Source organism: Amblyraja radiata, unplaced genomic scaffold (assembly GCF_010909765.2).
Source record: "Amblyraja radiata isolate CabotCenter1 unplaced genomic scaffold, sAmbRad1.1.pri scaffold_429_ctg1, whole genome shotgun sequence".
Taxonomy (NCBI): domain Eukaryota; kingdom Metazoa; phylum Chordata; class Chondrichthyes; order Rajiformes; family Rajidae; genus Amblyraja; species Amblyraja radiata.
In genome coordinates this window covers 67067-92881 of record NW_022630532.1, presented here as the reverse complement: position 1 = coordinate 92881, position 25815 = coordinate 67067, and the positions used below count along the sequence as shown (strand labels likewise).

At 52.3% G+C, this 25815-nt stretch overlaps 1 protein-coding gene across 1 annotated transcript; it reads left to right on the top strand.

The window, feature by feature from the left end:
* Positions 1–258: 258 nt before the first annotated feature.
* On the top strand, positions 259–25815 carry LOC116969937 (ciliogenesis and planar polarity effector 1-like). The gene is made up of 10 exons (XM_033016695.1): positions 259–371; positions 478–809; positions 2035–2113; positions 6007–6321; positions 14196–14226; positions 14691–14822; positions 18620–18767; positions 19070–19128; positions 21107–21277; positions 25537–25815. Exons 1-10 carry the CDS (start codon positions 356–358, stop codon positions 25562–25564), a joined length of 1311 nt encoding a protein of 436 aa, XP_032872586.1. The 5' UTR covers positions 259–355; the 3' UTR covers positions 25565–25815.

The following is a 25815-nucleotide window of genomic DNA, read 5'->3' as shown; positions in this document are numbered from 1 at the left end:
ACGTAACAAAACGTGGAAAACGTGAAGGGGTCTGAATGGTTTCTGAATGCACTGTAGATAATACCCTCTAATCCAGTCATCATCCTGGTAAACCTCCACTGCACCCTCTCCAAAGCCCCCACATCCTCCCACTAATGTGGCGACCAGAAGTGCACGCAATACTCCCAACTGCGGCTTGACCAAAGTCCTGCTCTGTTGCTCTGTGTGTTGTTCTGGTGGGCAGAGGTGAGCTGACATTGTTGCTGTCTGCAGGGAGCCCGGCCGCAGCCTCGATGCAGACCAGACTGGCAGCCTGGGAGCAGCAGCAGCCCGAAGATGAAGAGACGTGCAGACTGCTGCAGGACACTGCCCGGGCATGGAGCCCTCGCCCAGTCTCCACCCACTCTCTGCAAAGCAGTGCCCATGTCTACCCCCCTCGCCCAGTCTCTGCCAGTGCCCTGCAGGAGGGCAGTGCCATTGTCTACCCCCCTCGCCCAGTCTCTGCCAGCGCTCTGCAGGAGGGCAGTGCCCATGTCTACCCCCCTCGCCCAGTCTCTGCCCACTCTGTGCTGCAGGACGTTGCTCGGGCACAGACCCCTCGGCCTGCCTCCACCCACTTTCTGCAGGAGGGCAATGCCCATGTCTACCCCCCTTGCCCCGCCTCCACCCACTCTCTCTGGGACGATAGTGCCCGTGCCTCTCCCCCTCTCCCTGTCATTGTGGGCACTGCTCAGCGCACGCGGGCACAGCTGAGTGAGATGGAGGAGCAGCTGGCGGCTCTGCTGGAGGTGGCGGACAGCATGGAGCAGGACTTCGCCAACACCAAGATGGTGAGGACCCAGCTCCCACACGCCCACGCTGCCTGCCAGCACACGGGACCCTCCCCGCATGCACGGAACCCACCTCGCACACGCGTGACCCTCCCCGCACGCACAGGACCCCCCCGCACACGTGTGACCCTCCCCGCACACGCGTGACCCTCCCCGCACGCACAGGACCCCCCCCGCATACGTGTGACCCTCCCCGCACACGTGTGACCCTCCCCGCACGCACAGGACCCTCCCCACACACGCATGACCCTCCCCGCACACGCGTCACCCTCCCCGCACGCGGGTGACCCTCCCCGCACGCACAGGACCCTCCCCGCACACGCGTGACCCTCCACACACACACGTGACAGTCCTGCAGAGGAGCAGCAGCCAGGGTGCACAGCCCTCATACTCGTCAGTGGAGGGGACAGGAGGGAGCGCAAGACTGTGGAACACGTGTGTAGCAGCAGGCTGGGTGGTAACGTATATGTAGTGGGGACAGCCCAGGACACAGAGCTCTGCGCTGCATCTTCTCAGCTGAATGTTACGATGCACGCGATTCAGGGGGATTGGACATCGGAGTCAGTAATCCCACTCACTGATGGAAGGCACAACTCCCTGTGGCAAATACACGTCAAAAGCCTCCAATCCAGGCAGCTTCCTGGTAACCCTCTCCAAAGCCTCCATATCCTGCCTGCAATGAGGCGACCAGAACTGCACACATAACTCCAGATACATAGCAAGGAACTGCAGATGCTGCTTTACACCGAAGATAGACGCAGTTCAGCCTCTGCGGAGATGGTGCCAGTGGCCAGAGTACATTTGAAGAAGGACTTTGACCTAACCAACAAACAGGCCTAGCTGGGGCTGGTGCGTATGCCCATGGCTGAACATTAACGGAAAAAGTAAGAAGGGTCAGAAGAGAAGTTGTTGACAATGAGGACAAGTTCTGCCAGGTGGAAGAGAGTGTTAGTAGAGGGGAACTGATTGGGTTTGTGTTTGATGAAGATCTGTATAGGAAGGAACTGGTATAAACTGAAGATAGACACAGAAAGCTGGAGTAACTCAGCGGGACAGGCAGCATCTCTGGAGAGAAGGGATAGGTGACCTTACTGCTCGAGATCCTCCTTCGGACTGATCGGCGCTCAAAACACATATATTCACTGTGTCTCGGTACATGTGACAGTAATGAAACTAAACTGCTGCCATTTGTCTGCCCGACTAACGAAGCCCAATCTTGCCACAGCTCATCCACACTATCGAGCACCTGGGCAGTGCCAGCGAGCCGTTGAACCAGGCAGGCAGTTGCCAACCGCTGCCAGGAGGTAGGAGCTTAATTTACTGCCCGCAGAGAATGAGGGGGTGGGGGATGTCGGCAGCTGCCAACGGGGGCGTGGGAGGGGAGATGGCTGGTCTGATAACGCTGGCTGAGATCAGCATCAAGCAGGAAGCTGTGGTCAGCTCCTCAGCCTCTCCTCCCACCCCTCATTTCCTTCCACTGTGGGAAAGGGCATGGTGAGAGAGGGGAGCCTGCTTTGTTTACAAGCGGCTCACAGTACGGGCACAGCCCACAGTATGGACACAGCCCACAGTATGGGGACACACAGCCCACAGTATGGGGACACAGCCCACAGTATGGACACACACAGCCCACAGTATGGGGACACAGCCCACAGTATGGGGACAGCCCACAGTATGGACACACACAGCCCACAGTATGGACACACACAGCCCACAGTATGGGGACACACAGCCCACAGTATGGACACACACAGCCCACAGTATGGACACACACAGCGCACAGTATGGACACACACAGCCCACAGTATGGACACACACAGCCCACAGTATGGGGACAGCCCACAGTATGGGGACAGCCCACAGTATGGGGACACACAGCCCACAGTATGGACACAGCCCACAGTATGGACACACATAGCCCACAGTATGGGGACACACAGCCCACAGTATGGACACACAGCCCACAGTATGGACACAGCCCACAGTATGGGGACACACAGCCCACAGTATGGACACAGCCCACAGTATGGACACACACAGCCCACAGTATGGGGACACACACAGCCCACAGTATGGGGACACACAGCCCACAGTATGGGGACACACAGCCCACAGTATGGGGACACACAGCCCACAGTATGGACACACACAGCCCACAGTATGGGGACACACAGCCCACAGTATGGACACACACAGCCCACAGTATAGACACACACAGCCCACAGTATAGACACACAGCCCACAGTATGGGGACACACACAGCCCACAGTATGGGGACAGCCCACAGTATGGACACACACAGCCCACAGTATGGACACACACAGCCCACAGTATGGAGACACACAGCCCACAGTATGGACACACACAGCCCACAGTATGGGGACACAGCCCACAGTATGGGGACAGCCCACAGTATGGACACACACAGCCCACAGTATGGACACACACAGCCCACAGTATGGACACACACAGCCCACAGTATGGGGACACACAGCCCACAGTATAGGGACAGCCCACAGTATGGGGACACACACAGCCCACAGTATGGGGACACACACAGCCCACAGTATGGGGACACACAGCCCACAGTATGGACACAGCCCACAGTATGGGGACACACAGCCCACAGTATGGACACAGCCCACAGTATGGACACACACAGCCCACAGTATGGGGACACACACAGCCCACAGTATGGGGACACAGCCCACAGTATGGGGACACACAGCCCACAGTATGGACACACAGCCCACAGTATGGACACAGCCCACAGTATGGGGACACACAGCCCACAGTATGGACACAGCCCACAGTATGGACACACACAGCCCACAGTATGGGGACACACAGCCCACAGTATGGGGACACACAGCCCACAGTATGGGGACACACAGCCCACAGTATGGGGACACACAGCCCACAGTATGGGGACACACAGCCCACAGTATGGACACACACAGCCCACAGTATAGACACACACAGCCCACAGTATAGACACACAGCCCACAGTATGGGGACACACACAGCCCACAGTATGGGGACAGCCCACAGTATGGACACACACAGCCCACAGTATGGACACACACAGCCCACAGTATGGAGACACACAGCCCACAGTATGGACACACACAGCCCACGTATGGGGACACAGCCCCAGTATGGGGGACAGCCCACAGTATGGACACACACAGCCCACAGTATGGACACACACAGCCCACAGTATGGACACACACAGCCCACAGTATGGGGACACACAGCCCACAGTATAGGGACAGCCCACAGTATGGGGACACACACAGCCCACAGTATGGGGACACACAGCCCACAGTATGGACACACAGCCCACAGTATGGGGACACACAGCCCACAGTATGGACACACAGCCCACAGTATGGGGACACAGCCCACAGTATGGGGACACACACAGCCCACAGTATGGGGACACACAGCCCACAGTATGGGCACACAGCCCACAGTATGGACACACAGCCCACAGTATGGGGACACACACAGCCCACAGTATGGGGACACACACAGCCCACAGTATGGGCACACAGCCCACAGTATGGGGACACACACAGCCCACAGTATGGGGACACACACAGCCCACAGTATGGGGACACACACAGCCCACAGTATGGACACACACAGCCCACAGTATGGACACACAGCCCACAGTATGGGGACACACACAGCCCACAGTATGGGGACACACAGCCCACAGTATGGACACACACAGCCCACAGTATGGGGACACACATCCCACAGTATGGGGACACACAGCCCACAGTATGGACACACACAGCCCACAGTATGGGGACACACACAGCCCACAGTATGGACACACAGCCCACAGTATGGACACACACAGCCCACAGTATGGACACACACAGCCCACAGTATGGACACACACAGCCCACAGTATGGGGACACACAGCCCACAGTATGGGGACACACAGCCCACAGTATGGACACACAGCCCACAGTATGGGGACACACACAGCCCACAGTATGGGAACACACAGCCCACAGTATGGACACACACAGCCCACAGTATGGACACACAGCCCACAGTATGGGGACACACACAGCCCACAGTATGGGAACACACAGCCCACAGTATGGACACACAGCCCACAGTATGGGGACACACACAGCCCACAGTATGGGAACACACAGCCCACAGTATGGGGACACACACAGCCCACAGTATGGGGACACACACAGCCCACAGTATGGACACACACAGCCCACAGTATGGGGACACACAGCCCACAGTATGGACACACACAGCCCACAGTATGGGCACACAGCCCACAGTATGGGGACACACACAGCCCACAGTATGGGGACACACAGCCCACAGTATGGGGACACACACAGCCCACAGTATGGACACACACAGCCCACAGTATGGACACACACAGCCCACAGTATGGGCACACAGCCCACAGTATGGACACACACAGCCCACAGTATGGACACACACAGCCCACAGTATGGACACACACAGCCCACAGTATGGACACACACAGCCCACAGTATGGACACACAGCCCACAGTATGGGGACACACACAGCCCACAGTATGGGGACACACAGCCCACAGTATGGGGACACACAGCCCACAGTATGGGGACACACAGCCCACAGTATGGACACACACAGCCCACAGTATGGACACACACAGCCCACAGTATGGACACACACAGCCCACAGTATGGGGACACACAGCCCACAGTATGGGGACAGACCACAGCATCTGTACCAAGCCACAGTTTACGGTGGCTGAATGAATCTAAACCCACGTGCCCCCTCCACTACAGTGCACCCCCTGTGGTAGAGGAAGGAATAGGGGCAGGAGGCCGTTCTGGCCTTCCAGCCTCCTCTGCCTTAATCAAGATCATGGATGCCCCTTTGCCTCAGCACCATCTTGCTGCCCTAGCCCCTAAGCCCACCCTTGCCCCTCTGCCCACCTGGATTCCCTCTCACCCTGTGCCCCTTGCCTCTGCCTGCCCACGTCCTCTCATCCTCTGCTCGCACCAACGCCCGCTGCCCCTCTGCCTACCCAACCATATGCCCTCACTCTCTGACCCTCTGACCGCCTGCCCACATGCCCTCTCACTCTCTGCCCCAGTCCCTTTCCCCCTCTGCCCACCAATATGCCCTCTCACCCTCTGCCCTGTGTTCTGTGACAGGTCGCCCTGCGGAGGAGACAGCCCCGGCCGAGGATTCCCCGAGTGAAGGTCGGGGGCACCCAGCACCCACGGGTGCAGACGAGGACCAGCGGGAGGCCGCGGGCTGGTGGCAACGCCGGGGGGCTGCCGATGACGGGCGCTGCCCACGGGAGCTGACCGCTGGCATCCCGGGGCGTGGCGGGAGAGCGGGCAGGTTCCAGCCCCTGTCTGCGCCTGCGCCTGCGCCTGCCTTCACCACGGCCCGTCACCCATGGGTACAGGGGACTCCGGGCACCCACCCACTCGACTCCACCAATGACACCCTGCCCTCTGCCGGTAACTCTAGACCCAGGGGATGGATGATGGTGGGAGGGAGGCATCGGGGGAGGAGATAGTGGGGGGGGGAGATGGGGGGGGGAGGAGATGATGGGGGGGGAGGAGATGATGGGGGAGAATTCTATAGCCGGGGACAGAGGGACGCAGGGAGAACAGGAAATCAGCAGCACATGAGTGAGGGTGCAGGCAATGCGACCAGGTCATGAGTACATGCATGGCATGGGCTGCGAGGGTGCTGGTGCATGCAAGACTGGAGTTGCAGGTATAGAAACATAGAAATTAGGTGCAGGAGTAGGCCATTATCCTTAAGCTGTGACCCCTTGTCCTGGACTTCCCCAACATCGGGAGCAATCTTCCTGCATCTAGCCTGTCCAACCCCTTAAGAATTTTGTAAGTTTCTATAAGATCCCCTCTCAATCTCCTAAATTCTAGAGAGTATAAACCAAGTCTATCCAATCTTTCTTCATAAGACAGTCCTGACATCCCAGGAATCAGTCTGGTGAACCTTCTCTGCACTCCCACTATGGCAATAATGTCCTTCCTCAGATTTGGAGACCAAAACTGTACGCAATACTCCAGGTGTGGTCTCACCAAGACCCTGTACAACTGCAGTAGAACCTCCCTGCTCCTATACTCAAATCCTTTTGCTATGAAAGCTAACATACCATTCGCTTTCTTCACTGCCTGCTGCACCTGCATGCCCACTTTCAATGACTGGTGTACCATGACACCCAGGTCTCGCTGTATCTCCCCTTTTCCTAGTCGGCCACCATTTAGATAATAGTCTGCTTTCCTGTTTTTGCCACCAAAATGGATAACCTCACATTTATCCACATTATACTGCATCTGCCAAACATTTGCCCACTCACCCAGCCTATCCAAGTCACCTTGCAGTCTCCTAGCATCCTCCACACAGCTAACACTGCCCCCCAGCTTCGTGTCATCCGCAAACTTGGAGATATTGCCTTCAATTCCCTCATCCAGATCATTAATATATATTGTAAATAGCTGGGGTCCCAGCACTGAGCCTTTTCTATCCACATCAATACTGAACCCCCAATGCCGTGTGCTTTAAGTTTGTAAACTAATCTCTTATGTGGGACCTTGTCGAAAGCCTTCTGGAAGTCCAGATACACCACATCCACTGGTTCTCCCCTATCCACGCTACTAGTTACATCCTCGAAAAATTCTATAAGAATCGTCAGACATGATTTACCTTTTGTAAATCCATGCTGACTTTGTCCAATGATTTCACCACTTTCCAAATGTGCTGCTATCCCATCTTTAATAACTGACTCTAGCACTTTCCCCACTACCGATGTTAGACTAACTGGTCTATAATTCCCGTTTTCTCTTTCCCTCCCTTCTTAAAAAGTGGGGTTACGTTTGCTACCCGCCAATCCTCAGGAACTACTACAGAATCTAAAGAGTTTTGAAAGATTATTACTAATGCATCCACTATTTCTGGAGCTACTTCCTTAAGTACTCTGGGATGCAGCCTATCTGGCCCTGGGGATTTATCGGCCTTTAATCCATTTAATTTACCCAACACCACTTAGAATAGTAGAATAGTTTCTTTATTGTCATTGTAACATGAACCATGTACAACGAAATTGTAAAATGTCAGCCAGTCAGTGCACCATTCAAACATTTCTAAAAGCTAACGATACATACAAGGTAAAATATTTAAAAAGATAAACAACTAAAATAAATATCATAAAAATAGCACGCATAAACACCCAGCCCTACATCCTTCTGTCGATTTCATGTATGTATGTATCGCCCCTGCGTTCCTTGGCGGCTACATTTAGTGCCTTTATAGCAGTGGGGTAAAAACTGTTTTTAAGTCTGTTTGTCCTTGTCCTTGTAGATCTGTACCGTCTGCCTGACGGTAATAGTTCAAACAGGGAGTGTCCGGGGTGGGAAAACATAGAAACATAGAAAGTAGGTGTGAGAGTAGACCACCAGGTCCGTCGAGCCCGCACCGCCACTCGCTCATGGCTGAAATGTCCTTTATAATACTCTGGGATTTTTTGATGCAGCGGGAACTGTGTAAGTCCTCCAAGGTAAGGAGAGGGCATCCGACAATCCTCTGGGCGTTGTCAATGGCCCTCTGGAGCGCTTTCCTCTGAGCCGCTGTGCAGCTGGTGTACCATACGCATACACAGTATGTTAGGAGGCTCTCAATGAAGCACCGATAAAAGGACAGCAGCAGTCTCTGAGTGATGTTATTCTTCCTGAGCACCCTCAGGAAGTGCAGTCTCTGCTGGACCTTTTTCAGCAGCGCAGAGGTGTTCACGCTCCACGTCAGGTCCTCCTCAATATGGATTCCCAGGAAGCGGAAATCCGCCACCCTCTCCACACAGTCCCCTCTGATAACTAATGGTACCATGTCCGTTTTATTCTTCCTGAAGTCTATTATTATCTCCTTGGTCTTTAAGGTGTTAAGGAGCAGGTTATTTTCTCCACACCACACTGTCAGCTGCTCCACCTCATCCCGGTAGGCGTACTCGTCCCCCCCGGAGATGAGTCCCACCACCGTAGTGTCATCCGCAAATTTGACAATGGTGTTGCTGTGGTGGGCGGGGATGCAGTCATGTGTGTAGATGGTGTAGAGCGGGGGCTCAGCACGCAGCCCTGTGGAGAGCCGGTACTGAGGCTGAGGGCCGTGGATGTGTGATGGCCCACTCTGACTCTCTGGCTGCGACCCGACAGGAAGCTATTTATCCACATGCAGGTGGAGTGTGGAAGTCCCAAGTCCCCCAGTTTGTCCACCAGTTTGTGGGGAAGGATGGTATTAAAGGCAGAGCTGTAGTCCACAAAGAGCATCCGCACGTAGCTCCCCCGCTGTTCCAGGTGGGACAGTGCAGCATGGAGAGCTGTGGCTACAGCGTCCTCTGTAGATCTATTCGCTCTGTACGCAAACTGGTGGGGGTCAAAGCTTCGGGGCAGGAGTGATGTGATGTGACCCCGGACCAGTTTTTCAAAACACTTCATCACCACTGGTGTGAGTGCGACTGGCCGGTAGTCGTTAAATGGGCCTGCACTTCCCGGCTAACCTGAATTTCACTCAATTCCTCCAATTCCTTTGACCCGCGGTCCCCTGCTATTTCCGGCAGATTATTTATGTCTTCCTTAGTGAAGACGGAACCAAAGTAGTTATTCAATTGGTCCGCCATATCCTTGTTCCCCATGATCAACTCACCTGTTTCTGACTGCAAGGGACCTACATTTGTTTTAACTAATCTCTTTCTTTTCACATATCTATAAAAACGTTTGCAGTCAGTTTTTATGTTCCCTGCCAGTTTTCTTTCATAATCTATTTTTCCTTTCCTAATTAAGCCCTTTGTCCTCCTCTGCTGGTCTCTGAATTTCTCCCAGTCCTCCGGTATGCTGCTTTTTCTGGCTAATTTGTACGCATCATCCTTCGCTTTGATACTATCCCTGATTTCCCTTGTTATCCACGGATGCACTACCTTCCCTGATTTATTATTTTGCCAAACTGGGATGAACAATTTTTGTAGTTCATCCATGCAGTCTTTAAATGTCTTCCATTGCATATCCACCGTCAACCCTTTTAGAATTAATTGCCAGTCAATCTTGGCCAATTCACGTCTCATACCCTCAAAGTTACCTTTCTTTAAGTTCAGAACCATTGTTTCTGAATTAACAATGTCACTCTCCATCCTAATTAAGAACTCAACCATATTATGGTCACTCTTGCCCAAGGGGGCACGTACAACAAGACTGCTAACTAACCCTTCCTCATTACTCAATACCCAGTCTAAAATAGCCTGCTCTCTCGTTGGTTCCTCTACATGTTGATTTAGATAACTATCCCGCATACATTCCAAGAAATCCTCTTCCTCAGCACCCCTGCCAATTTGATTCACCCAATCTATATGTAGATTGAAGTCACCCATTATAACGGTTTTGCCTTTGTCGCACGCATTTCTAATTTCCTGTTTGATACCATCTCCAACTTCACTACTACTGTTAGGTGGCCTGTACACAACACCCACCAGCGTTTTCTGCCCCTTAGTGTTTCGCAGCTCTACCCATACCGATTCCACATCCTGCAAACTAATGTCCTTCCTTTCCATTGCGTTAATCTCCTCTCTAATCAGCAACGCTACCCCACCTCCTTTTCCTTTCTCTCTATCCCTCCTGAATATTGAATATCCCTGGATGTTCAGCTCCCAGCCTTGGTCACCCTGGAGCCATGTCTCCGTGATCCCAACTATATCATAGTCATTAATAGCTATCTGCACATTCAACTCATCCACCTTATTACGAATGCTCCTTGCATTGAGACACAAAGCCTTCAGGCTTGTTTTTACAACACTCTTACCCCTTATACAATTATGTTGAAAAGTGGCCCTTTTTGATTTTTGCCCTGGTTTTGTCTGCCTGCCACTTTTACTTTTCACCTTGCTACCTATTGCTTCTACCCTCATTTTACACCCCTCTGTCTCTACGCTCACACGTTTAAGAAACCCTTTCCCTTTAACGGGTATACGAGGGTGCTGTGTGCTACATTGGAACTGTGCTGTTGCCTACTAGGTAGGAGCTGCACGTGTGCTGCATGCATGCAGGGCTGCAAGGGTGGTGTTGAGCACTGCATGGATGCTGGGTGCATGGTCAAGTATCTCCAAGCGTGGGGCAGGGGGTGGGGGTGGGGGTGGTTGGGGAGGGATGTGGGTGGTTGTGGAGGTGGTTGGGGAGGGGTGGGGATGGGGGTCATTGTGGGGGAGGGGAGGGGGAGGTGGTGAATCCTATGCCATCAGTGCAGTAAGGAACGTCATGAACAGAATGAAACAGTGACAATAGGAAAGTGCCGGAAGGAATCGGCGGTTCAGATAGCATCAGAGGAGAGCAAATCAGTTGATGTTTCAGGTCATGTTCATAAGTGATAGGAGCAGAATGAGGCCATTTGACCCATTGTCCACTCTGCCATCCAATCATGGCTGATCTATCTCTCCCTCCTAACCCCATTCTCCTGCCTTCTCCCCTTAACCTCTGACACCCGTACTAATCAATTATCTATCTCTGCCTTAAATATATCCATTGACTTGGCCTCCACAGCCTTCTGTGGCAATGAATTCCACAGATTCACCACCCTCTGACTAAAGACATTCCTCCTCATCCTTCCTAAAGTAACGTCCTTTTATCCTGAGGCCGTGGCCTCTGGTCCTAGATTCCCCCATGAGTGGAAACACCCTCTCCACAGGTCAGGGAACCTTGGTCAGATCCGGGCGGCATGGTGGCGCAGCGGGTAGAGCTGCTGCTTCACAGCGCCAGAGACCTGGGAGTGATCCTGACCTCGGGTGCCGTCTGTGTGGAGTTTGCACGTTCTCCCTGTTACTGCGTGGGTTTCCTCTGGATGCTCCATTTCCTCTCACATCCCAAAGACGTGCGGGTTTGTAGGTTAATTGGCCCTCTGTAAATTGCTCCTATTGTGTAGGGAGTGGATGAGAAATTGAGATACTAATGTGATCGGGTGATCAAAGGTCAGCGTGGACCTGGTGGGCCAAAGGGCCTGTTTGGGGCTGCAACTTTCAATCGAGTAGTCCGGGTAAGAGGGAAAACAAGCTGGCTTTCGGCAGCAGAGAGGGGAGGAGGATGACTATCACTGACAGGACCAAGTACATAGTGTAGCAGCTCACATCAGATCATGCCTCTATCTCCACACTGTGTGGCAGCACAGAAACAGGCCCTTCGGCCCAACTCATCCAAGCTGACCAAGATGCCCACATCCCAAAGATGTGTAGGTTTGTAGGTCAAATGGCTTCTGTAAAATTTCCCCTAGTGTGTAAGGAGTGGAACTCGTGTGAATGGGTGATCGATGGTCAGCATGGATTCATTAGGCCACCAGGCCTGATCCCATGCTGTATCTCTAAACTAAACTTTAAAATCACAAGAGGAATGCACAGTGTTTTAGAGAGTTATAGAGTCATATAGTAGAAACAGGTCCTTCAGCCCAACTTGTCTACACCGACTAACATATCCCATCTACACTAGTCCCACCTGCCTGCGTATGGCCCATATCCCTCCAAACCTGTCCTATCCATGTCCCTGTCCAAGTGTCTTTTACATGTTGTTATTAACAGCATCAAACAGACTGTATGAATGGAGAGAGAAAGCTTGAACCAAATGACGGCAGATAGAAGTGGTCACGTCTGACCCGGTTCAATATCAGAGAACAGTACAGCACGGCAACAGGCCATTCAGCCATCAACGTCTGTGCCCGTAATGATGCCAAGACAAAGCTCACCCACCCACCCGCACGTGACCCCTCTCTCTCCATTCCCTGCATATCTACATGCTTATTCAAAAGCATTTTAAACACCACTATCGTACCGAATCTGCCTCCACCACCACCCCTGGCAACGTATTCCAGGCACCCACCACCCTCTGCACATAAAGCCTGTCCTGCATATCTCCTTTAAACTTTGCCACTCTCACCTTAAAGCAATGCCCTCTAGTCTTTGACGTTTCCACCCTGGGAATAAAGTTCTGACTGTCTACCCTATCTATGCCTCCCATAATTTTATATACTTCTATCAGGTCTTCCCTCAGCCTCCAATGCCCCAGAGAAAACAATAGTTCTGTCCAACCTCTCCTTGTAGTTAATAACCCCTAATCCAGACATCATTCTGGTAAACCTCCTCTGCACCCTCTCTAAAACCCCCACATCCTGCAACGTGCGATCAGAACTGCACGCAATACCCCAAATACGATAAAGCTGCCTCATGACTTCCTGACTCTTATATTCAATGCCCCGACCTATGAAAGCAAGCGTACCGTATGCCTTATTTACCACTCTTTCTCCTTGTGTTGCCACTTGCAAAGAGTTAAATAGCTTGGACTCCAAAATCCTGGTGTACATTAATGGTGTTAAGGGTCTTGGATACTTTCCCCTTACATCTGACCTCCCAAAGTGAAACACCCCACACTTGCTCGGATGAGACCAACAAGGTGTCCAGAGATTCTGAAACTAGAGGGCACAGGTTTGAGGGGTTAGATATAAGAGGGACGTTAGGCAACCTCTTCACTCAAAGTCCTTATCTGGAATGAACAGCCAGAGGCAGCTGTAGAAACAGATACCGTGATGACATGTGGAGGACATATGGACAGGGACGGAGGGATGTGGGTCAAATGTAGGCCAATGGGACTGGCCCACAATGCCACAGTGGTCAGCATGGGCAAGGCAGATGAGGATAGACACAAAATGTTGGAGTAACTCAGCGGGACAGGCAGCATCTCTGGAGTGAAGAAATGGGTGATGGTTTGGGTTGAGACCCTTCTTCAGGCAGAGAGTCAGGAGAGAGGGAGATATAGAGATATGGAAGGGTAAGATGTGAAAACGTCATCAAAGCAGACGCTGATCAAGGAAATTAGAATGGTTCATTGTGTAGGAAAGAACTGCAGATGCTGGCTTAAACTGAAGATAGACAAAGCGTTGGAGCAACAGTGGGTCAGGCAGCATATCTGGAGGAAAGGAACAGGCAACGAGTCGAGACCCTTCTTCATTATTGGCGGAGGGAAAGGTGTCACGGAGGCATAGATACAATCAGTAAAATTAATCAGGACAGTGAAAGTAGTCGGAGAACTAGGGTGTGGGAGGGATGGAGAGAGAGTGAAAGCAAGGGTTACTTGAAGTTAGAGAAGTCAATGTTCATACCGCTGGGGTGTGAGCTGCCCAAGTGAAATATGAGGTGCTGTTCCTCCAGTTTGAGTTGGGCCTCACCGGGGGGACAGTGTCTGGATGTAGCTCTGTGACCTCTCCACAGACTCGGGGAGATTCAGTGTTGGTCTTGGGTACGATTCCCGTAGGTGGGATACTGACTAACCACGTGTACCTTCCCTTCCAGCCTATGGCAGTAACACCGGAGACCAGGAGAGGTAAGAGGGCATCACACTGTTTATACCAGCCTGTTACACACTCTCCTCCCGGGGATGGATGCTCCCAGCGATGGGGAGGGGACGGGAGGGCTGTCCCTGGGACAGAGCAAGGGGTTTAGTTTAGTTTGGAGATGCAGCCTGGAAACAGGCCCTTCGGCCCACTGAATCCGCACCGACCAGCAATCCTCGCACGCTAATACTATCCTCTGCACACGAGACAATTTACACTTATACCGAGCCAATTAACCTACAAACCTGTCCGGTTTTGGAGTGTGGGAGGAAACCAGAGCACCCGGAGAAAACCCACACGGTCACGGGGAGAACGTCTCTACAAACAGCACCCGTAGCTGGGATTGAACCCGGGTCTCTGGCGCTGTGAGGCAGCAACTCTACCGCTGTGCTACCATGCCGTACCGGGTGTGGGGATTTTATCTCTCACCCTCTCCCATCTCCTGCGTCCCCAGCTCTGCGGACGAGCTGCTGCGTCTGAGTGGCCTGAGTGGAGTCAGCGATATCATCGCCGATCTACTGCAGGAGGGTCAGCTGTGTGCCCAGACCGTGGGGCTGAGCGAGGGACAGGTGCGGCATCTGCTCAGGTACGTGGGTCCCAGCCCTGTCTGTCTGTCTGTCCGGGGGTCGGGGAATACCCACCATCCGCCCGATCTCCACCCTCCCAGCCCTGACTGCCCCCAACCCTCTCATCCTCCATCCGCTCTCCCCCTCCCGGCCCCAACCCTCCCCGTTCCTCTCTCCGTGCAGGGAGTGGGAACACCAAGCAGGCGACATCCTGCCCCTCCTCCCCGGTTACACCTGTGCCTGGGTGTCCCTTAATAAAGAACATGCGGTGCCTCCTGGCACCACGACGGTGCCCCGGGACCACTGGCCACCCCGGGCATCACAAAGGTCTGTTGTTTGATGTTCACGTCTGGTGTTTCAGTGGTGGGTGTTATGTCATAGGTCCATGTGTTGGTGCTCTGTGGATTTGTACAAACTTGACATTATTATTGTTCAATTTAGTTTAGTTTGGAGAAACAGGCCTTTCGGTCCATCGAGTCCGCACCGACCAGCGATCCCCGCACATTAACACTACCGAACACATAGGGACAATTTACATTTATGCCAAAACAATTAACCTGCAAACCTGCACGTTTTTGGAGTGTGGGAGGAAACCGAAGATGTCGGAGGAAACCCACGGAGGTCACGGGAGAACGTACAAACTCCATACAGACAGCACCCGTGGTCAGGATGGAAACCGGGTCTCTGGCGCTGTGAGTTAGCAACTCTACCGCTGCGCCACCATGCCACCCTATGTTGCAGCTGTACAAGTCGTTGGTGACACCACACTTGTACTGTGTGTAGTTCTGCTCACCCAGCTACAAGAAGGATGACATTAAGCTGGAAAGGGTGCAGAAGAGATTCACCTGGGCTCTAGTTACAGGGAGAGGTCGGATAAGGTGGGACTATTCTCTTTGGAGCGTCGGAGGCTGAGGGGTGACCTCATCGAGGTGTACAAGATCATGAGGGGCATGGATAAAGTGAAGGCTCACAGTCTTTTTCCCAGGGTAGAGGATTCTAGAACTAGAGGGTGCAAGCTGACGGTAAGAGGAGAGAGATTTAAGAGGGAGCTCAGGGACAACGTTTTCAAGAAGGTATCTGGAACGAGCTGCCAGAGGAAGCTGTAGAAGCGGATGCAAGTACTACTTTTAAAAATCATTTGGACGCTACTGGGCAAGGTTGTGCAGGCGATGAGACCTGGTTCGATCCTGACTATGGGTGCTGTGTGTACGAAGTTTGCAAGTTCTCCCCGAGACCTGCGTGGGTTTTCTCCGTGTGCTCCGGTTTCCTCCCACACTCCAAAGACATACAGGTTTGTAGGTTAATTGACTTGGCATGTGTAAATTGTCCCTAGAGCGTGTAGCATGGTGTTAATGGGACACAGCTACCAGCCTTGGAGGGCATCTACCACACACGGTGCTTCAGGAAGGCCGTCAGCATCCATAAAGACTCCTCACACCCTTGTAATGGACTGTTCGAATTACTTCCCTCCTGCAGACGGTACAAGGCCTTCTACGCCCGAACCTCCAGACTCAGACACAGCTTCATTTCCAGAGCTATACCGGCTCTGAACCGGCCCTGCTGAGTGCCCCCCATCCCCCCTGGACTGTCTCCCTCAGATGGTCACGTCGCACAGTTTATTTATTTATTTATTTATTTTGACATCGGATGGAAGCTGCATACTAAATCTCGTTGCACTGATGTGCAATGACAATAAAAGATATTATTATTATTATTATTATTATTATTATTATTATTATTATTATTATTATTATGTGCAGAGATTGCTGTTCGGTGCGGACTTGGTGGGCCTGATTCCGTGCTGTATCTCGAAACTAAACTAAACAATAATAATGTCATGTATGTACAAATCCACAGACCACCAACACATGAAACTATGACATAAGACTATAACACTATACATGAACACTAGACATGAACATCAAACAACAGGCCTTAGTCACTATATTACCAGGCATACAGTCTGTCCCAGCGGTCCCGGGGTGCCGACATGGTGCCAGTGGGTAGGCACCATGTGTTCTTTATTAAGAGACATTAGCTGATCTGTAGTCAGGATGGTACCCGGGTCTCTGGCCCTGTAAGGCAGCAACTCTACCGCTGCGCCACCATGCTGCACTAAAGCGTTACTGGTTCACAGTGACGGCACTGAAACACCTCGTGATCCAGCAGAGACACAGGTTCTTCGGCCCACCGTGCCCGTGCCAACTATCGGGTACCTCTCTGTAGTAATCCTATCCCATCACTGGATCTCCAACACTCCCTGACCACTGATTCTCCGTCTCACACAGAGACGTGTCTCTGCCTCCACCACCTCCTCAGACAGTGTTAAGGGACACCCAGGCACGGGTATAGCCCACTGGAGGGGCTGGGTTGTCGCCTGCCTGGCGCCGTGACCCACGAATGGCCAGGCCCAGGGGCAAGTGTCCGGGTCAATGGACAATAGACAATAGGTGCAGGATTAGACCATTCGGCCCTTCGAGACAGCGCCGCCATTCAATGTGATCATGGCTGATCATGCCCAATCAGTACCCCGTTCCTGCCTTCTCCCCATATCCCCTGACTCCGCTATCTTTAAGAGCCCTCTCTCTCTTGAGTATCCAGAGAACTGGCCTCCACAGAGGCAGAGAATTCCACAGGCTCAACTCTCTGTGAGTAAAAGTCTTTCCTCATCTCTGTTCTAAATGGCTTACCCCTTATTCTTAAACTGTGGCCCCCGGTTCTGGACACCCACTACATCGGGAACATATTTCCTGCCTCTAGCGTGCCCAAACCCTTAATAATCTTATATGTTTCAATAAGATCTCCTCTCATCCTTCTAAACTCCAGAGTATACAAGCCCAGCCACTCCATTCTCTCAACATATGACAGTCCCGCCATCCCAGGAATTAACCTTGTAAACCTACGCTGCACTCCCTCAATAGCAAGAATGTCCTTCCTCAAATTAGGGGACCAATACTCCAGGTGTGGTCTCACTAGGACCATATACAACTGCAGGACCTCTTTGCTCCTATACTCAACTCCTTTTGTTATGAAGGCCAACATGCCATTCGCATTTTTCACTGCCTGCTGTACCTGCATGCTTACTTTCATAATCTGATGAATAAGGACCCCCCAGATCACGTTGTACTTCCCCTTTTCCCAGTTTGACACCATTTAGATAGTAATCTGCCTTCCTGTTTTTGCTCATTTATCCACATTAAGTCTGCCAAGCATCTGCCCACTCACCCAACCTGTCCAAGTCACCCTGCATTCTCATAGCATCCTCTTCACAGTTCACACTGCCATGCAGCTTTGTGTCATCTGCAAATTTGCTAATGTTACTTTGAATCCCTTCATCTAATTCATTGATGTATATTGTAAATAGCTGCGGTCCCAGCACCGAGCCTTGCGGTAACCCACTAAGCACTGCCTGCCTTTATGAAAGGGACCCGTTAACCTCTATTCTTTGAGGGACTAGCCCACGAATGGCCAGGCCCAGGGGCAAGTGTCCGGGGCATTGAGGGACGGGTCCACCACTGGGCACGGTGTTGGGGGTTTGCAACAGGACAGTGTGGAGGCGAGTGCTCGGCATGCAGCTCGCTTGCTTTGCTGCGGCACAGTTTAGAAACATAGAAAATAGATGCAGGAGGAGGCCATTCGGCCCTTCGAGCCAGCACCGCCATTCATTGTGATCATGGCTGATCGTCCCCAACCCGTGCCTGCTTTCTCCACATATCCCTTGATTCCACTAGCCCCTAGAGCTTTATCTAACTCGTTTAACGCTAACCTGCGGCTGTTGTCTTTCCGCACCAACATCTGGTGTCCCGTGCCACTGCAGATGTTCCAGGCCACCCAAGAGAGGCGGGCAGGAGCGGAAGGAGCTGCAGGAGTGGATGCGGGACAGCAGGCGGCAGAGGCAGGACGCGTACCTGCAACGTCGCGCTCTGAAGGGAAGGGAGCGCACGCCGTACGCCAAGGACAAGAGGGTGAGTGGCCTGTACCTACCCACTGCCCCCCCACCCACTACTCCCTCACCCTGCCCACCGCCCCCTCACCCCATCCCTGCCCCCTCACCCTGCCCACCGCCCCCTCACCCCATCCCTGCCCCCTCACCCCATCCCTGCCCCCTCACCCCATCCCTGCCCCCCTCACCCCATCCCTGCCCCCTCACCCCATCCCTGCCCCCTCACCCCATCCCTGCCCCCTCACCCCATCCCTGCCCCCTCACCCCATCCCTGCTCCCTCACCCCATCACCACTGTGCCAACTCCACTGTCCTCCCATTACAGAAAACGGTCACCAGCAGAGACATTAAAGAAAGCCAGAAGAATAAATCAGTGAAGAAAAGGTACGTAGTTTTGCTTCAGAGATACAGTGTGGAAACAGCTGGATCAATGATCCCTGTACACTAGCACTATCCCCACACTAGGGTCCATTTTTGCAATTTTTTTTACCGAAGCCAATTAACCCACAAACCTGTATGTCTTTGGTGTGCGGGAGGAAACCAGAGCACCCTGGAACAACCCACACAGGTCACGGGGAGAACGGACAAACTCCGTACAGACAGCACCCGGAGTCAGGATGGAACCCGGGTCTCTGGATAAGGCAGCAATTCTACCACTGCGCCACCGTGCTGCCCAGAAGTGTTACTGGTTCACAGTGTTGGCACTCAGTCACCTTGTGATCCAGCAGCTACAGGCCCTTCAGCCCACCGTGTCTGTGCCAACCATCGTGTTCGTCTCTGTACTAATCCCATCCCATCACTGGGTCCCCAACACTCACTGACTGCTGATTCTCTGTCTCACATAGACATGTCGCTGCCAACACTGCCAGTCTCTGCCTCCACCACCCCCTCAGGCCATGCTGTCCAAACAACCCTCTGGGACACATTCTTCCTCTGATCCCCCCTCCACCTTTTACTCTTTCACCAAAAACTATCTCCCAGGGTTAGACCTCTGCTTTGGAGAAATGTTTCTAACCATCTTCCCTATCCACGCCCTGCATAATTGTGTCCACTTCCATCAGCTTCTATTCCAACCTCCCTTCCATTGACTCCATCTACACATCACGCTGCCTCGGCAAGTCCAGCAGCCCAGACCATCACACAAACCAACCTCCCTTCCATTGACTCCATCTACACCTCACGCTGCCTCGGCAAGGCCAGCAGCATAATCAAGGACCAGTCGCACCCTGGCCACTCCCTCTTCTCCCCTCTCCCATCGGGCAAAAGGTACAGAAGTGTGAAAACGCACACCTCCACATTCAGGGACAGTTTCTTCCCAGCTGTTTATCAGGCAACTGAACCATGCTATCAACAATTCGAGAGCGATCCTGAACTACTATCTACCTCTTTGATGACCCTTGGACTATCTTTGATCGGACTTTACTGGCAATAAACTAAACCGAAGCGATTGGATAGCATCCAAAACAGCTTTTCACTGTAGCTGAGTACACGTGACGATAATAGACCTTGAGTCAAATTGGGTCCTAATATCCCACAAACAATGCTACGCTGACTATTTCTGATCACCCCTTGCCCCTGTGTGTACACCAGACCTGCCCCCGGGAATGCTTGCCAGTGATCCTCTCCCCCGGGATGTGGGGAGATATCCCGGCTGGTGATCCCCAGCATGGACACCTTGTCCCAGCCTGATGTTCACACTGCCCCCCCCCCCCTCCCTCCCTCTCCCATTGCAGGCATCACACTCTGTCTCTGTCTCTACTGTGCTACAATGCTGGGAACTGTAGCTTCCCCTTCCCTCAACATTGCACCTGAGTTTGAACTGGTTCTATTCATGTTCATAAGTGAGGAGCAAAATGAGGCCATTCGGTTCTTCAAGTCTACTCCACCATTCAATCATGGCTGATCTATCTCTCCCACCTAACACCATTCTCCTGCCTTCTCCCTTGACAGCTGTACTAATCAAGAATTTGTCAATTTCCGCCTTAATAATATCCATTGACGACCTCCACAGCCTTCTGTGGCAATGAATTCCACAGATTAACTATCCTCTAGCTAAATAAACTACTTCTCATCTCCTTCCTAGTATCTATCACTAGTGGAAACATCCCTGCACATCCACTCTATCTAACCACAATGAGGCCCCCCCTCATCCTTCTAAACACCAGCAAGTCAAGGCCCAGTGCCGTCAAACGCTCCACACGTTAGCTCTTGTACCTGAGTTTGAACTGACTGGCTTTATGTAGAGTATTATCTGATCTGGCTGGATAGCATTGCCAGCCAAAAGTTGTCAGTGTAGCTGGGTGGCGTGACTACACTGCACGTCAGCTTGACCCCGGCCACTGATGGCTCTCTCTATCCCCAGGGTGACCCTGGCTGAGAACCGGCAGCAGCGGGAGCGAGCTGCCCTCAGCCTGATGAACGACATGTTGAGCGGCATGGTGGGGCCGTCCAACACCCACACTCCCCCTCGCAGCCAGAGGGCAATGAGGACCTCACCGCACACGCAGGGCCGTCCAGGGGGAACAGCCAGGGGGTGAGCAATCTGTGTGTCAGGGTGTGTGTGCATGTGTATGTGTGGTGTGTGTGAGGGTGTGTGCATGTGTATGTGTGGTGTCTGTGAGGGTGTGTGTGTGAGGGTGTGTGTGTGTGATTGTGTGTGCATGTGTATGTGGTGTGTGTGTATGTGTGTGTGTGGTGTGTGTGTGAGGGTGTGTTTGTGTATGTGTGGTGTGTGAGGGTGTGTGTGTATGTGTGGTGTGTGAGGGTGTGTGTGTATGTGTGGTGTGTGTGTATGTGTGGTGTGTGAGGTTGTGGTGTGTGTGTGTGTGTGTATGTGTGTGTGTATGTGGTGTGTGTGTGAGGGTGTGGTGTGTGTGTGTATGTGTGGTGTGTGTGTGAGGGTGTATGTATGAGGGTGTGTGAGGGTGGATGTGTGGTGTGTGTGAGGGTGTGTGTATGAGGGTGTGGTGTGTCGGAGCGTGTGTGAGGGTGTGTCAGTGTGTGTGAGGTTGTGGGTGAGGGTGTGGTGTGTGTGTGAGGGTGTGGTGTGTCGGAGCGTGTGTGTGTGTGAGGTTGTGGGTGAGGGTGTGTGTGAGGGTGTGGTGGGTGTGTGTCAGAGTGTATGTGTGAGGTGGTGTATGTGTGAGAGTATGTGTCTGAGGGCATGTGTGTGGTATGTGAGTGTGTTTGAGTGTTTGTGTGTTTGTCAGTGTGTGTGTGTAAGTATGGTGTGTATGCATGTGTGTGAGTGTTTGCGTGTGTGTGTGTGTATTTGTCTGCTTGAGGATGTGTGTGTGAGTGTATGTGTCTGAGTGTGTGTGGTATGTGAGTGTGCTTATGTTTGAGTGTATGAGTGTTTGTGTGTGGTATGAGTGTGTGTGCATGTGTGGGTGTGTGGTGTTTGTGTGTATGCGAGGGTGTGGTGTGTATTTATCTGAGTGTGTACATGTGGTGTGTGTTTGTATTTGAGTGTATGTTTGTATGTGTGTGTGAGAGTGTGTGTCTGGTATGTGAGTGTGTATGAGAGAGTGTTTGTGTGTGTGGGTGGGTGTATGTGTGTGAAAGTGTTTGTGTGTATGTGTGAGTGTGTGTGTTTGTGTCTGTGCGTGCACACTTGCGTATGAATGTATGTGCGTGGGTGGTGTGTCTGAGTGTGTGTGAGAGTGTTTGCACATGTGTGTGTAGTATGTGTGTTTGAGTGTGTGAGTGTGTGTGTTTGAGTGCATGTGTGTGGGTGGTCTCTCTGTGTGAGTGTGTACATATGAATGTGTGTGAATGTTCCTGTGTGTGTGTCTATATATTTATCTGCGTGTACTAACAAGGAACTGCAGATGCTGGTTAATACACAAAAGTACACAGATTGCTGGAGTAACTCAGCGGGTCAGGCAGCATCTGTGGAGAACATGGATAGGTGACGTTTCACAGAGTGCTGGAGTAACTCAGCGGGTCAGGCAGCATCGGTGGAGAACATGGATAGGTGACGTTTCACAGAGTGCTGGAGTAACTCAGTGGGTCAGGCAGCATAGGTGGAGAACATGGATAGGTGACGTTTCATCTCTGACCCGTGTGCATGTGTGTGAATGTACATTGATGTTCGTGTCTGCTTTTATATTTATCTGTGTGATTGTGAGTCTCTATACAGTTGTGTGAGCGTATATTGGTGTGGTATTTTTATATCTGTGTGTGTGTGTGTGTGAGTGAGTGTGTGTGTGTGTATACAGTGTGTGTGAGTATATCGGTGTGTCTCTGTTTCATATCTATCTGTCTGTTGGTTATAGAACGTACAGCAGAGAAACAGGGCCTCAGCCCACCTGACCTGTATTGACCATTAGGCCAATCTAAACTAACCCTGTGCTGTACTCTTCAAAACTTATGTCCAATCTTATCTTTATCCGTAACTATCTAAAAAGTCAAGCTGTTATGATCACTGTTCCCCAAATGTTCAGCTTCAGTCACTGACCGGGCTCATCCCCAGTACAAGATGCACTGTTGGATGAAGTCTGAAGAAGGGTCCCGACCTGAAACGTCACCTATCCATGTTCTCCACAGATGCTGCCTGACCCGCTGATTCCCACTGTTGAACATCATGTGCGGACGTGGGGCCGACGGACGAGAAGTCGAAGCAAAGAAGTGGAAGCCAAATAACTGAATGGAAACGAAGTTGAAACGGCAACTAACCGAAAGGGCAGGACGCCTAAAATCCAACTAACCGAAAGGCTGCGTTGCCTAAATGCAAACTTACCGAATGGCCGCTCTGTCAAAACGCCACCTACCCGAAAGGTGGTGTCGCCTACAGGCCAAAGGACCGACTGCCGCTCAACAGAAAAGTCTAATAACGGACTTGACGTTGCCGGGGCGGCGATTGGTCCAGACGCCCGCTCCACCCGACCCGCAGCCTGCGGAGAGTGGCCGTGGGAGAGTGGGGGCTGTCCCGAGGGATGCACACCTTCAGCCGCTTTCAACTTGGTGCTTAGGTTCAGATTGCCCAGTCACCTATGGCGTGTGTGGGAAAATGGCCCCCATGCTATCGTCTCCCCCTTCTCTCTCCCCACTCTCTCTTTCTCTCCCCTCTTCCCCCTCTCTCTCTCCCCCTCTCTTTCCTCTCTCTCCCCTACTCTCTCCTCTCTCTCTCCCTTGTCTCTTTCACCTTCTCTCTTTCTCCCTTTTTCTCTCTCCCCCTCTCTCCCTTCTCTCTCTTCCTTCTCTCTCTCTCCTCCCTTATCTCTCTCTCCCACTTATGCAGAGCGGCTATGGAAGTTGAGAAAACTGGCACTGACAGCAAAGATAGACACAACATGATGGAGTGACTCAGTGGGACAGGCAGCATCTCTGGAGAGAACGAATGGGTGGCGTTTCGGGTCAAGACTCTTCAGACTCAGCCTTCAGGTCTGAAGAATGATCTCGACACGAAACATCACCCATTCCTTCTCTCCAGAGATGCTGCCTGTTCCGCTGAGTTACTCCAGCATTTTGTGGCCATCTTCGGTTAAACCAGTTTACAGATGGACATGGGGGTCTGGACCAATTGCTGACAAGTCCCAACCCCCGGCAACATCATGTCCGTTATTTGACTTTTCTGTTGAGCGGCATTTGGTCCGTTAACTTATAGACGACGCCGCCTTTCGGGTCGGTGGCGTTTTGGCTGAGCGGCCATTTGCTTTTAGGCGATGCAGCCTTTCGGTTAGTTGGCTGTTAGGCGTCCCACCCTTTCAGTTAGTTTGCATTGAGGCATCCCACCCTTTCGGTTAATTGGCGTTTCGGCTTCATTTCCATTCGGTTATTTGGTTTCCACTTCTTTGCTTTGGCTTCTCGTCCGTCGGCGCCACATCCAGGTACCGTTGAACATACTGCACTGACTGCATGTTGTTTCAAGAAACTCTCCTGGATGCACCGAATGAAGGTCTGCCCTGTCTACGCCCAGCCTTCCCCCTGCCCCACAATGCGAGTTTACCCAAGAGCTCTCCCGAGTTTAAAAAAAAATCAAACTCGTGGTGGTAAGTACGTAGAATGTACGTAGTGGCTACGTCGGAGCTCGTGGATGACTTGTAGCGGCTCGTAATGCTAACGGCAGGTACTCGGGAAACGCAGTAACTCGTGAAGTTTTTTCAACTGAAAAATGTCCAAGAGTAAAAATATACTCGTGATGAATTACCACGAGTTTGATTTATTTTTTAAACTCGGGTGAGCTCTTGGGTAAACTCGCATCGTGGGACAGAGTTGGTCAACGTAGGGATAATCTGTCTGTGACTGTGAGTGTGTACCTGTGCATAATTGTGTACACGTGTCGGTCAATATGTGTGTATGTACACATGCCGGACAGTGTGTGTGTGTGTATAAATACGTGCGAGTGTGCGATCTCTGCGTGTCAGTGTATGTTCACAGACACTATGTGAATGTACGTGTGAGTGGGCCAGTCAGTGTGCGTGTGTGTGTATATGTGTGGCGCGGTCCGTGTGTGTGAGAGTGTGTGTGATTCGTGATCCCGTCCACGACCCCCCCTGGCCCCGCCTCTCCTTAGCCCCAAATCCCCTAGCCCCTTCGCCTCAACCCTTTTACCCCGTCCCAAACCCCCCTCCCTGCTTCCAATCCCCTCCACATCCCTAACCCCCCCATCCCTGTCCCCAATCCCCCTTGACCCGTCCCAAACACCACCTCCCTGCCTCCAACCCCTCCTCATCCCCGTCCCTAACCCCTCCTCCCATCCCCTCCCCTCCCCGTCTCCCTCTCCATCCCCAACCCTCCCCACGCCCTCTGAACCCTCTACACCCTGTGAACCCTCTGCCCACCCTGCAGCAGCACAGTCCAGTTGCACAAGCGCTGAGCCTCGATGTCAACGAGCTGGGCTCTGCACAGTCGTGAGAATTCTGTGCCGGCTGAACAAATTCAAGCAGATCGGGGAGCAGCGCTGGAGTGGGAATCCATCGGGACCCTTGGAACTAGGTCCAGGATAGAGCCGAGTGCCACTGCTTGCGATGTTGTGTTGATCGCTGGAATCCACGCCACCTACGGCGGATATTTATTGTACAATTTTTTACTCTTTCACCTCCCAATAAAGTTTTACTCTGCACTCCA